At 44.2% G+C, this 13,435-nt stretch overlaps 2 protein-coding genes across 2 annotated transcripts; both read left to right on the top strand.

Annotated features, from left to right (window-relative positions):
- The first annotated feature begins 1,451 nt into the window (after positions 1-1,451).
- Positions 1,452-3,253, top strand: LOC129089795 (uncharacterized). The gene is made up of 4 exons (XM_054597160.1): positions 1,452-1,634; positions 1,815-2,038; positions 2,467-2,626; positions 3,099-3,253. The coding sequence occupies exons 1-4, from the start codon at positions 1,535-1,537 to the stop codon at positions 3,251-3,253; spliced, it is 639 nt and encodes a 212-aa protein (XP_054453135.1). The 5' UTR covers positions 1,452-1,534.
- Positions 3,254-8,982: 5,729 nt separating this feature from the next.
- si:ch211-132p1.2 (proteinase-activated receptor 4) lies at positions 8,983-12,888 on the top strand. Its single transcript, XM_054597341.1, has 2 exons — positions 8,983-9,494; positions 11,414-12,888. The coding sequence occupies exons 1-2, from the start codon at positions 9,389-9,391 to the stop codon at positions 12,472-12,474; spliced, it is 1,167 nt and encodes a 388-aa protein (XP_054453316.1). The 5' UTR covers positions 8,983-9,388; the 3' UTR covers positions 12,475-12,888.
- The last annotated feature ends 547 nt before the right edge of the window (positions 12,889-13,435 follow it).

Genomic DNA, 13,435 nt, shown 5'->3' with positions numbered 1-13,435 from the left:
ATCGTTGCTAACTAAGTTAGCAACTTACTTGCAATACAATTTCCCATTGGAAACCTAGTAAGTTGCTAACTGGTTAGCAACGATGCTATCGCGAAATGGGGTATTGATCGACAAGCAGTGTTAGATGTCGTGGGTTGATGGGCAAAGACAAAGCACAGTAAGACTACTGGGGTTTATGGATGACGTATAGGTTTAACACAGGTTAATTACAGCTCCGTTTTAGTTTCACCAATTCTGGTAGCCACCCTCTCTCTCTGGCTGTTATCATACCCATAGTGCTAGTGTGTGTGTGTGTGTGTGTGTGTGTGTGTGAGTGTGTGTGTGTGTGTGTGTGTGTGTGTGTGTGTGTGTGTGTGTGTGTGTGTGTGTGTGTGTGTGTGTGTGTGTGTGTGTGAGAGAGTGAGTTGATGCAGCTGTCTCTTGTGAAGAACAGATAGTGATGTGTTTTCTCTCTCTCTCTTTATAGGTGACCAACAACAGTCTGTAGGCATACATACACTGTAAGGTCATTTAGGAATTTAATTTAATAGGCAACACTCGTGGCACAATGTCCAGTTACTGGAGCAAACGTAGAAGAATAGCTAGAGGGGTGGAAATGGATTTACAGAGCCTCGCTTCCTCTTCAGCAAAGTGTGGGGGGGAAGGGGTATATGAAGTGACCGAGGGTAGTGGGGACTATGTCCTACCAGGACAGAGCAGGACTACAGTGTGTGAGCAGGCCCATGACAATGATGATGATAGTGATGGTGGAGTGAGTGATGACGATGACGATGATGATGATGATGATGATAATGATGATCATCATCATGACAGCGACGACACACAAAGTCAGTTAGCACAGTGGGCAGTTAGGAGAAGGATCAGCCATGCTGCGTTAGAGGATCTACTATCCATTCTGTCTGGCAACATTCATGGGTTGCCAAAAGACCCAAGAACATTACTGAAAACAAAAACCACTCATGATGTTAAAAGTGTTTCAGGTGGTACTTACTCTCATTTCGGTTTTAATGACGCCATTTCGTCTCATCTTTCCAAAAACAACAATCCTTTGCCTTTAACAATACAAGTGAACATTGATGGCCTGCCCCTCTACAAAAGTTCAAATGCCCAGTTCTGGCCAATTTTAGGACTAATTGAGTGTTTCAAAAATCAGGTACAAACAAATAAGGATCCTTTTGTTATAGGAATTTACTTTGGAAATCACAAACCGACAACCCTTGACTTTCTGACAGACTTTGTTAGTGACGTACGTCTTCTGGAGAGAGATGGTTTCTGTTACCAGGGTGCCTCTGTTTCAGTCGCCCTGTCTGCAGTAGTTTGTGATGCACCTGCACGCGCGTTTGTCAGAAGTTCAAAGGGTCACACAGGATTTTTTTGCTGTCACAAATGCCATCTAAAGGGAGTAACCTATCAGGGTAGGATGACATTTCCACAATTTGATGCACCTGCTTGACTAGACAGTGATAATTTGGAGGAATTAAATGATGATCAGCATTTCACTGGATTTAGTCCATTCAGCCTTCTGTCCGTAGGAATGGTCACACAGTTTCCAATCTGTTCAACAGAGTTAACAAGTCAGACCACCACTCCTCCGTCAACTTCGCCCACATCTCTGCCAGTACCACCCCAGCAAGGTAGAACTGCATTTTCATTAATCTGGCGCCAATATTAAGGGAGAAACAAGCCATGAAGGCCTCATTATGTGGGAAGGACATTCATCCCTGATTAAGTCAGGCAATTTCAGTCTCAACTTCTTTACATTACATACACTTTTTGTGTCATACCAATTCTAATATATATTTTTTTATTCATAGATTTTTACAGACTTGTTCTGCAGCACCTCCGCACAATTGAGGAGGAGCTGAAGGAGGTGAAGCAGCAGGTGGCGGTCAACACAGCCATGATACAGAGACTAGGTGGTGGTGGAGTGGCAGATCTCGGCCTTGTGGAAGACACCAACATGCCATTGAGCAATGCCGAGGACCTGGACGAGCTGGAGAGGCGGCTTATATCTGATGTGGACCTAAAAAATCAACTGGTATGTCTTTTTAAATGTTTTGCAATATGATTATTGTAGCTATACAATTCCTAGCCTGGCTCTCGTAATGAATGTGGCTCTGCCTTGCTTTAATGTTGACTACTCAATGATTCAAAAATGCCATTCAAATCATGGAATGAATGCCGGGAACTGAGACCATGTGTGCATCTGAAACACCTGTCGCGTTTCACATCTGTTTTCCCTTCCCCACTACATTTAAATGTTGACCACGTCATATTAAAAGCCAGGCTATCCACGTCCTTGTTGTGTTGTTAAACTTGAATCTCATTCCCAAGTGGAGCGTTGTGTGCTGAATACATGACATGTTGTCCATTTTTGTCACCATATAGCAAAACAGCTTAAGCCGAAAACAGCTAAAATGTTTGACTGGGAGTTATGCCACTGTAATTTTGGTCTTTGCATTTCAGGTGAACATACTTGCTATTTTGGGAGGGAAAACCACCAAAGACGCAGTGAAGAGGATGCTGGGCCGGGCTTTCAGGAGGTCCCTGGCGCTCCAAATTAATTGGACTGGCGCAGCTGGAAAGATCGCTTTCAAGTCCCTAAACCTGAAGAGTGTGTTGCACAGTAAGTGATTTTGTGAAACTATTGTGAATGTGTTCAAGTATATAACCCCTGGCAAAAAAAAAGCATTTTGTGAGGGCACGCATACACATTGATGAAAGTGCTGAACATTAAAACTGAACTTTATTTAACTACTGCATCCTATTATACATGTAGGCTGTCTGCGTATCTTTGCGGTACAGAAGAGTGTTGAATGGGGAGCTTATGTAGCCCCCGCCTAAACGCATGGCATTATGGGGAAGTGAAGTTTATATACACTACATGGGTTCTACATTTTTGTTTTCTCCCAGCTGCGCGACACTAGCTGCGCACAACTCAACCTCTGATTGTTGGAAACCGCTGTCGGTCAAAAAATGAGCTTACGTGGTTGGCTGCTGGTGTCTTGCCCCTCCTCACAACACCGCGTTTATAAACACGTGAATCCATGTATATTCTTCCATACACAACATCTCACTTACTCTTTGTTTTACTACAGGAGCCGTTGGGAGAGTGGTAACCACAGCCACTGAAGAGGAGCTTCAAAAAGAAGTCTCCCTGTATTTGAAGGGGGCGGCTGACAGGGAGGGAGGGAGAAAAGGGTGGTGGATGGGGATGGGGAGTGTTGAGCCCATGTTGGCCATATGCTTATGAAATAAACAAAATGTATTGAACCTAATAGCCTATGTGTGGTGAGTCTGTGTAATAGTTGCTGAGGATATATGTTTTTGTACTGGATTACTAAATTATAGAACACATTATAAGGTTTCTCATCAGCAGGCTGTCTTTACCTTGGTCCATTTTGGTAACTTTGGTAAGCCCAGTAAATAATTGTAATTTTTTTGATTGAGGGCAAATGGAAAGTGTTGTAATGTATTAGATGACTATTTTAGTACATCATTTGAATTATTATGGCCATAAATAAGACCATAAAGGCCATAAATAAGGCCAATTCGAAGCTGGTGGCCCACCATCGGTTCTCTGGTGGTTCGTCGGCGGCCCTTTATCTGCAGCCGAGGGCGGCCCTTTATCTGCACGGACCACCAGAGAACCGAGGAGCAAAACTCCAGCGGGCCGCTAACCTAATGCTATCTGGGAGATGTTTCAACACTGCTCGGCAGAATGCAACAAATAAACAAAGATATGTGCTGCATGGAAAGTACCCTGAAGCTCAGATAAATGTTTGTCAAAGTTTGCAAGAGGTGACAGCTGCTGACAGCTGCCATAGATGATCGTCTGACTGCCGTGGAGCAGCTCCCCTCAACGCTGCTGAACGGGTAGATGTGACAGTCCAGAGACCAACAACATCACCTGTGTCCAGAGACCACAGCCCAACATCACCTGTGTGTGTCAAGTGGTTCGGTCCCCTGCATGGACCACGGTGGTAAAGAAGCAGGTCGTAGTGAGTAACTCTGCTGTTCAGCACAGACTCGCCTCGGAGAAACGTCAGCGAGAGGAGCGAAGTAAGACTGTAATAACTGGTACAACATAAACACATCACAACAAAGATGGTGAGTGTCTTTGTCTCAAAGTTTGACCCTAATCTAGATGCCATCACTCTCTCTGACTATTTGAAAGATAAACTGAATCGGGAAGTGAAATGTCGCAAAATCGAAACAACTTTAAGTAGATTCAGCTCTTTCTGTGTCACTGCTGAATGTGACACTGTAGGAGATGTATGATCCTCATGTATGATCCTCATGTATGATCCTCATGTATGATCCTCATGTGGCCGGCTGGTATTTGAGCCCCGCCGGGCTGGAGTCGCTGGTGGGGGGTTCTACCAGCTACCTGCCACAGCCTGTGGGTTCTACCAGTTACCTGCCACAGCCTGTGGGTTCTACCAGCTACCTGCCACAGCCTGTGGGTTCTACCAGTTACCTGCCACAGCCTGTGGGTTCTACCAGTTACCTGCCACAGCCTGTGGGTTCTACCAGTTACCTGCCACAGCCTGTGGGTTCTACCAGTTACCTGCCACAGCCTGTGGGTTCTACCAGCTACCTGCCACAGCCTGTGGGTTCTACCAGTTACCTGCCACAGCCTGTGGTTGTGATGTGATCGAGTCCCTCTCTGCTGTCAGCCAGCTAACAAGAGAATGCTGATGTGACTCGTGCGCCCGAGCAATACCCCGTGATGAAGAACAATATGCGGATTGTATCGGTCTACGTGTGGGACACACTGCTACAGATACATCAAGACGCTTTGTTGTTGATAAACTGTTGAATGAGTGTGATATTCTGTGTCTCCAAGAGACCTGGCTTGCCAAACAGGATTTAGACAAGTTAAATACAATACACAAGGATTTTCATGGTGCTGGGGAATCCACTACTGATCTGAGCATGAAAACAGTTAAAGGTAGAATAGCAGGTGGAGTGGCCATCCTTTGGAACCGTAGATATGACCCAATGGTGAAAGTGATTAGATTAAATGTTGATTGGGCCATAGGGTTAGAAGTATGCTTTAATGGCAAGAGGATTACCATTTTAAATATATATACACCATGTGAATCATATAAGGCTGAGGATGAATTTTTGAACAGACTAGCTTTTATCCACTCCTTCATTGAGGACAATGATTCTACTGGTGTGTATGTCTATGGGGATTTTAATGCTGATTTATCAGATAGCAATTCTCTTTTTGCAAAACATCTGGTACATTTTTGTAATGACAATAAACTTATCTTATCTAGTAAAATATTCTTACCGGATAATAGTTTTACCTATGTAAGTGAGGCATGGCACACAACCTCCTGGCTTGACCACTGTCTGTGCACAGCAGATGCTCATGCCTCTCTAGAAATATGGAGATTTGCTATGGTCTGGCTACCTCTGACCACATACCTATAGCTATGTTGTTAAATGTTGACACTGTGCCCTTCCTGGTGGATACTGAGAATTCAGGCAACTCAGTGAAATTAAACTGGGCTAAGCTATCTAAAGAGGACATTGATAGATATACTGGCTTAACTGACAGCCTACTAAATCATGTTGTATTGCCGAGGGATGCCATTATGTGTCTTAACATGAACTGTGCTGACACACAGCATGCTGCTGACATTTGTGATTTATATGATAACATTACAAAAGTCTTAAATGCCTCTGCTAGGTCTTTCTGCAATCATAAGAAGGTGGTTAACATCAAACCTGGGTGGAAGGAGTATGTGTCTGAACACCATGCTGCAGCAAGGGAAGCCTTTAAACTTTGGATTGATGCAGGAAGGCCTAGACAGGGTGATGTGTTTGAGTGTAAAAAACAAACTAATGCCAGATATAAATATGCTCTTCGTCATATTAAGACAAAAGAGAATACTATTAGAGCGGACTTGCTTGCTAGGAATCTACAAAAGAACAACTATGTTGACTTTTGGAAAGCAATCAAAGTGATGAATAACCATAAAACGTCTTTACCATACGACATTGAAGGTATCTCTGGTTCAGATAATATTGCAAAATTATGGCGTGAGCATTATATCAAGCTGTTCAATTGTGTCAAGAGTAATGTTGTTGCTGTTAATAATGTTGATTTGGACACTAATGTTACAGTAAGGCCAGCGGAGGTGGCACATGCTATTGAGATGCTTGATAACAACAAATCATGTGGTACAGATGGTATTGCTGCAGAGCATCTTAAGCATGCCAGCTATAGGCTCTCTCCACTGTTAGCCATGTGTTTCTCTGGTATCATGGTGCATGGTGTTCTCCCTGATTCCATCTTGTCTGTTTTGCTGGTTCCTGTGCTTAAGGAGAAGGCTGGCAAATTAAACAGCATGGACAATTATAGGCCAATTGCCCTTGCCAGTACCCTGTCTAAGGTGCTGGAAAAAATTATTTTAAATAGGATCGAAATGTATGTATTAACTACAGACAATCAATTTGGGTTCAAGAAAAAACATAGTACTGACTTATGCATTTATGCTTTAAAGGAGATTGTCGCTAAATATCAACGCCAAAACACCACTATGTTTCTCTGTTTTATTGATGCCTCTAAGGCATTCGATAGAATCAACCATGTAAAACTATTTGAAAAACTACTCATGAGAGATGTTCCTAAATATATTGTCAGAATTCTAATGTATTGGTATGCTCAGCAAACATTCCAGGTCAAATGGGATAATACTGTTTCTGATCCTTTTCATGTGGCGAATGGGGTCCGTCAAGGAGGAATATTATCCCCTATTCTTTTTAATGTATATATTGATGACCTTTCAAGACAGCTAAATGAATGTACAACAGGATGTATTGTGGGTGATCAAGTTGTGAATCATCTCATGTATGCTGATGACCTGGTTTTACTTTGTCCATATTCTGCTGGGTTACAAGAGCTGTTGAGGATATGCACACAATATGGAAGAGAATTTGACATCAACTATAATTCCAAAAAGAGTAAGGTTGTTGTGGTGAGATCTAGAGAGGACAAAAAATCCTCTTTTCCTGCTTTCCACCTCGCAGATGGCCTCTTAGAAATATGCAGGGAATTAAAATATCTAGGACATGTCTTCTCAGATGATCTCATGGATGACGGTGACATTCGTCGTCAATGGTGTAAAATATATGCACAGGCCAACGTGATGTTGAGGAAATTTTCCATGTGTTCCACAGATGTTAAGTGTGCTTTGTTTAGGGCTTATGTCACGCCGCTGTATACAGCTCATCTCTGGTCTTCTTACAGAGTGAGAAGTATGCAGAGGCTTAAAGTGGCATATAATGATGCCATGAGGTTGTTGCTCCGTGTTCCTAGGTGGCACAGTGCTAGCCAGCTATTTGTGTCCTCTAATGTACCTACATGTCAGGCACTGTTACGAAAGTTAATGTTCAATTTCATGTGTCGATTGGATTTATCAGAAAATAGCATCATTATAGCCTTAACCAACCCTATGATGGGCTATCGGTTCACATCCAGGCTTCGAAAGCATTGGCATGATAGCTTGCACCTATTTTAGTACAGTATTTTTGAGTATGTATTTTAATGTGACATATGTGTGTGTGTATGTTGGATGTGAGTGGACCATCTGAGTCCATAATAAAGATTTATTTTTACCAAGTAAGTTTTCACTTGTTCTATTGGCAGATTTTTTTTACTTATTACAAGGTAAAAACAACTTGTATTCATTATTTTTCTTCTTATTTTTGGAATAGCATTTTTTTCCAGTGAGAGAGGGAAGCCATCGCTAGCTGCCAAACTAAATGAGGCTAGCTAACGTTAGCATAACTGAACAGTGTGTGAACAGCTGTTGGTTTAAGCTAAAAGTCGCTGAATTAGGATGTGAGCTATGAGTGTTCAAATGTTTAAATGTAAAGCAGGTAATTAGCCGCTATAATAAAGAATATCGTTGGTTCAGGTCTATAGTTAGGACTGGTTCAGGTCTATAGTTAGGACTGGTTCAGGTCTATAGTTAGGACTGGTTCAGGTTTATAGTTAGGACTGGTTCAGGTTTATAGTTTAGGACTGGTTCAGGTTTATAGTTAGGACTGGTTCAGGTTTATAGTTAGGACTGGTTCAGGTTTATAGTTAGGACTGGTTCAGGTCTATAGTTAGGACTGGTTCAGGTTTATAGTTAGGACTGGTTCAGGTCTATAGTTAGGACTGGTTCAGGTTTATAGTTAGGACTGGTTCAGGTTTATAGTTAGGACTGGTTCAGGTTTATAGTTAGGGCTGGTTCAGGTTTATAGTTAGGACTGGTTCAGGTCTATAGTTAGGACTGGTTCAGGTTTATAGTTAGGACTGGTTCAGGTTTATAGTTAGGACTGGTTCAGGTTTATAGTTAGGACTGGTTCAGGTCTATAGTTAGGGCTGGTTCAGGTTGGCCTTGGTCCAGCCCCTAGATATGCTGCTATATGCCTAGACAGCCGGGGGACTACCTAGGATACACTGAGCTCCTCTCTCCTCTTCTCTCCCTCCTTCTTTATGTATTAATCTCCTATTTATGCACATTACTGACTTTGCTTCTCCCCCGGAGTCCTTGTGCTTTCTCGCCTCGCAGGTTCCCAGGAATCGTCCGTTAAAACATTCTCAAACAAGAACCACCTAACAGAACAGTGATGGATCCCAGACCTCCAGAACCTCCTCCAGAGTGAAAGCAAAGCACTCGTTTTCAGAGTTTAACATTTATTCTACTAATCATAATAACATGCAATGTTCCAGAAATGTGTGCATAGTTACACTGTTGTGTGTAAATGTTCTTAATACTGCTAATCTATAAATACTGCCACACTTTCATCAGTGAGCCACAGTTTCCATCACCATTGTGTCTCCTCCCTCAGCGACAGAACGCTTCAATCGTCATGGCAGCAGCAGACATTCCGAGTGGATTCAAAGTGTCTGCTGCTGAGTTCAGAGACAGGAAACCTGCTTATCAGCTACAGGAAGACAGAGGGAGAGACAGGACGACAGAGGGAGAGACAGGACGACAGGTCTCTTTGTCTCTTTGTGTCTCTTTACATTATGAATGTAAACTTCATATCAAAATGTTTTACTCCCTGAACTACGAAGACAGACATTCCACATGCACACACACACACACACACACATCTGGATGCCATCAGTAGAGGAGGGGGTCGACACCGGCAGCTGTGAGATCAGATAACACAAACTGCTGCTGTAAAACCACAGAACTGTTAGCAGAAGAGGAAGAGAGCTGCTCTCTTGACGTGAGTCAAAAAACCTCCAAAACTTTAAAAAAGAAAAAGGAACGTTGTAAGAACTGGAAAAAAGAAGAAGAAGCAGAAGAAGAAGGAGAAGAAGGAGAAGAAGAAGAAGAAGCAGTAGGGAGAACTGAAGGGAGAGAAGAAGATGAAGCTCTTTTTCTGGACTCTTGTCTTGGTCTCGCTGCTCTCAGTCGTCTGCAGCGTCTCTCCAATGTCTCGTCCTGCAGACGAATGTTCCAGCATGTCCCTCCGTAAGTCTTCTTCTTTTTCTTCTTCTTCTTTTGAACACATGAACAGGTCGAGACAGGTTCGATCCCCAGCAGCCCGTTTCAGATCAGGACATGTTTGATTGACTCAGAGAGAATTTAAACATTTAAAATCCATTTTAATCTTTTAACTTAGCTTTACCTCTTTTATGACAACCACAGCTGGTTGCTAGGAGACGGGAGTGGCAAAAGGGTAGGGGCGCAAACAAATCCTCTGTTGACCAGACCGTCTCATTTCAGAGAGCGCTCGGTAAAGCCTTCGCAGTATTCAAAGGACGTGGTCCTCTGTGGGCTGCAGCTGCTGGATCGGGACACAGCTTGTGTGTTCTGGTCTCTGCAGGTCTAGGGATTGATGTGTGTTCTGGTCTCTGTGTGTTCTGGTCTCTGCAGGTCTAGGGATTGATGTGTGTTCTGGTCCCTGCAGGTCTAGGGATTGATGTGTGTTCTGGTCCCTGCAGGTCTAGGGATTGATGTGTGTTCTGGTCCCTGCAGGTCTAGGGATTGATGTGTGTTCTGGTCCCTGCAGGTCTAGGGATTGATGTGTGTTCTGGTCTCTGTGTGTTCTGGTCTCTGCAGGTCTAGGGATTGATGTGTGTTCTGGTCTCTGCAGGTCTAGGGATTGATGTGTGTTCTGGTCTCTGTGTGTTCTGGTCTCTGCAGGTCTAGGGATTGATGTGTGTTCTGGTCCCTGCAGGTCTAGGGATTAATGTGTGTTCTGGTCTCTGTGTGTTCTGGTCTCTGCAGGTCTAGGGATTGATGTGTGTTCTGGTCTCTGTGTGTTCTGGTCTCTGCAGGTCTAGGGATTGATGTGTGTTCTGGTCCCTGCAGGTCTAGGGATTGATGTGTGTTCTGGTCCCTGCAGGTCTAGGGATTGATGTGTGTTCTGGTCCCTGCAGGTCTAGGGATTGATGTGTGTTCTGGTCCCTGCAGGTCTAGGGATTGATGTGTGTTCTGGTCCCTGCAGGTCTAGGGATTGATGTGTGTTCTGGTCCCTGCAGGTCTAGGGATTGATGTGTGTTCTGGTCTCTGTGTGTTCTGGTCTCTGCAGGTCTAGGGATTGATGTGTGTTCTGGTCTCTGCAGGTCTAGGGATTGATGTGTGTTCTGGTCTCTGTGTGTTCTGGTCTCTGCAGGTCTAGGGATTGATGTGTGTTCTGGTCCCTGCAGGTCTAGGGATTAATGTGTGTTCTGGTCTCTGTGTGTTCTGGTCTCTGCAGGTCTAGGGATTGATGTGTGTTCTGGTCCCTGCAGGTCTAGGGATTGATGTGTGTTCTGGTCTCTGTGTGTTCTGGTCTCTGCAGGTCTAGGGATTGATGTGTGTTCTGGTCTCTGTGTGTTCTGGTCTCTGCAGGTCTAGGGATTGATGTGTGTTCTGGTCCCTGCAGGTCTAGGGATTAATGTGTGTTCTGGTCTCTGTGTGTTCTGGTCTCTGCAGGTCTAGGGATTGATGTGTGTTCTGGTCCCTGCAGGTCTAGGGATTGATGTGTGTTCTGGTCTCTGTGTGTTCTGGTCTCTGCAGGTCTAGGGATTGATGTGTGTTCTGGTCCCTGCAGGTCTAGGGATTGATGTGTGTTCTGGTCTCTGTGTGTTCTGGTCTCTGCAGGTCTAGGGATTGATGTGTGTTCTGGTCTCTGTGTGTTCTGGTCTCTGCAGGTCTAGGGATTGATGTGTGTTCTGGTCCCTGCAGGTCTAGGGATTAATGTGTGTTCTGGTCTCTGTGTGTTCTGGTCTCTGCAGGTCTAGGGATTGATGTGTGTTCTGGTCCCTGCAGGTCTAGGGATTGATGTGTGTTCTGGTCTCTGTGTGTTCTGGTCTCTGCAGGTCTAGGGATTGATGTGTGTTCTGGTCCCTGCAGGTCTAGGGATTGATGTGTGTTCTGGTCTCTGTGTGTTCTGGTCTCTGCAGGTCTGCGGGCGTTCCGGCTGAAGACAAACTGTAACTTCACCACTCTGAAGGAGAAGCAGCTGAAAGAGATCCAGGCTCCGACCACCAACCTGTACCTGCCGGTCCTCTACCTAGTGGCCTTCGTTGTGGGTCTGCCCTCCAACCTGCTGGCTCTGTGGGTTCTGCTGTTCAGGACCAAACCTCTGCCCTCCACCACGCTGCTCATCAACCTCACCGCCGCCGACTGCCTGCTGCTGCTGGTGCTGCCGTTTCGCATCGTGTACCACTTCAGAGGGAACCACTGGGAGCTGGGCGAACCCTTCTGCCGCGTCGTCATGGCGATGTTCTACGGCAACATGTACGGGTCCGTGCTGTGTCTTGCGCTGGTAGCTCTGGACCGATACATCGCCTTGGTTCACCCATTTGGCGCCAAGATGCTGCGCAGCCGGCGGACGTCTCTTTACATGACGGCCGCCGTGTGGGCGGCGGTTTTTGCCGCCATGCTGCCGCTGCTGGCGACGCAGCAGACCTACGTGCTGGATGAGCTGCAGATCACCACCTGCCACGACGCGCTGCCCGAGGAGGAGCAGGAGAACTTCTTCCTGCCGTACTTCGCCACCTTGTTCACCTTCTGCTTCCTGCTTCCTTTCCTGGTGGTGCTGTACTGCCACGGCGCCGTGCTGCGCACGCTGCTGGCCGAGGGGAAGAGGTACGGCCACGCCGTCCGGGTGACGGTGCTGGTGCTGCTGGTCTTCATCGTATGTCTACTGCCAAGCAACATCCTCCTCCTCCTCACCTACGCAGACAGCTCGCTGGACGGGGACGGCGAGGACATCTACGTCCCCTACATGGTTAGCTTAGCAGTTAGCACCTTCAATAGCTGCATCGACCCCTTCATCTTCTACTTTGTGTCGGTGGAGTTCAGGGAGAAGGCCAGGGACGCTCTGTGTTGCCGTGGCGACTCAGAGGAGAAGCAGTCCTCTCTGGGGAACAAGGTGTCGTACTCTTCATCATCATCAGGCCTTAGGTCAAAGGTCACCGTGCTGTCCACGTCCAGTGAGTTTGGCACGTCAGAGATGTGAGGAGGCATCACACCAGTCTGGCTGCAACTATTGATTATTTTGATTAGCGATTAATCTGCCAATTATTTTCCAAACTATCCAATTATTGTTTGTTCTATAAAATGTCAGAAATATAAAAAAATGTCCCAGATGTCTTCAAATGTCTTGTTTTGTTTGATCGTCATATGAACAGAGAAAAGCAGCACATTTTTGAAGGAAAAACTACTTTAACGATTAATTGATTCTCAAAATAGTTAAAAAATATATATATTTCTCCGTCGATTGACTAATAGTCGCAGCTCTAGTGTCGTCCTCACAGCTAAGATTAAAGTCTCAGAAATAAATGTTGGACTGCTCCTTTAAACTGAGAACATGTTGATATGAAGTAAGAATTGATACCTGGTGACTTGATTGATTGTAGAATCTGATCATAATCAGCTCATGTCATTAATTCACACATTAATAAAAATGAAGAAGAATATATACTGCTCATTTCTTTGTTGTATAAATACTCAGAATCAAATATTTAAGGGACATTATCAGGCATTTAATGGGAACCTCAGGTACCATTTAAGCCAGAAAAGCCCACTTCATGATTTGTTGATGAATGAAATACACATATTTAAAATATTTGTTCATATCAATCAATGAAGTCTCAATCTCAGAGTTCTTGTCATGGTGTACAGTGATTTATAATTCCATATACACACAAATCAAATTATCAAGTTTTTTAAAGTTCAAAAGATTGATGCACCGTTTAAGAAGCACTAAGATAAGAAAAGATAAGATAAGAAAAGACAAGAAAAGATAAGAAAAAAATAGATAATATAAGAAAAGATAAGATTAGATAATATAAAATAAGACAGGATAAGATAAGATTAGAAAGGATAAGAAAAGATAATATGATATAAGAAAAGAAAAAAGATAATCCTTTATAGGTAGGATTGTGAAGCAATCTCATATTATTCTAATTTAAGGGAGA

This window comes from Anoplopoma fimbria, chromosome 4 (genome assembly GCF_027596085.1).
Source record: "Anoplopoma fimbria isolate UVic2021 breed Golden Eagle Sablefish chromosome 4, Afim_UVic_2022, whole genome shotgun sequence".
In the NCBI taxonomy this organism is placed as follows: Eukaryota; Metazoa; Chordata; class Actinopteri; order Perciformes; family Anoplopomatidae; genus Anoplopoma; species Anoplopoma fimbria.
This window is presented reverse-complemented; position numbering and strand designations above follow the sequence as displayed.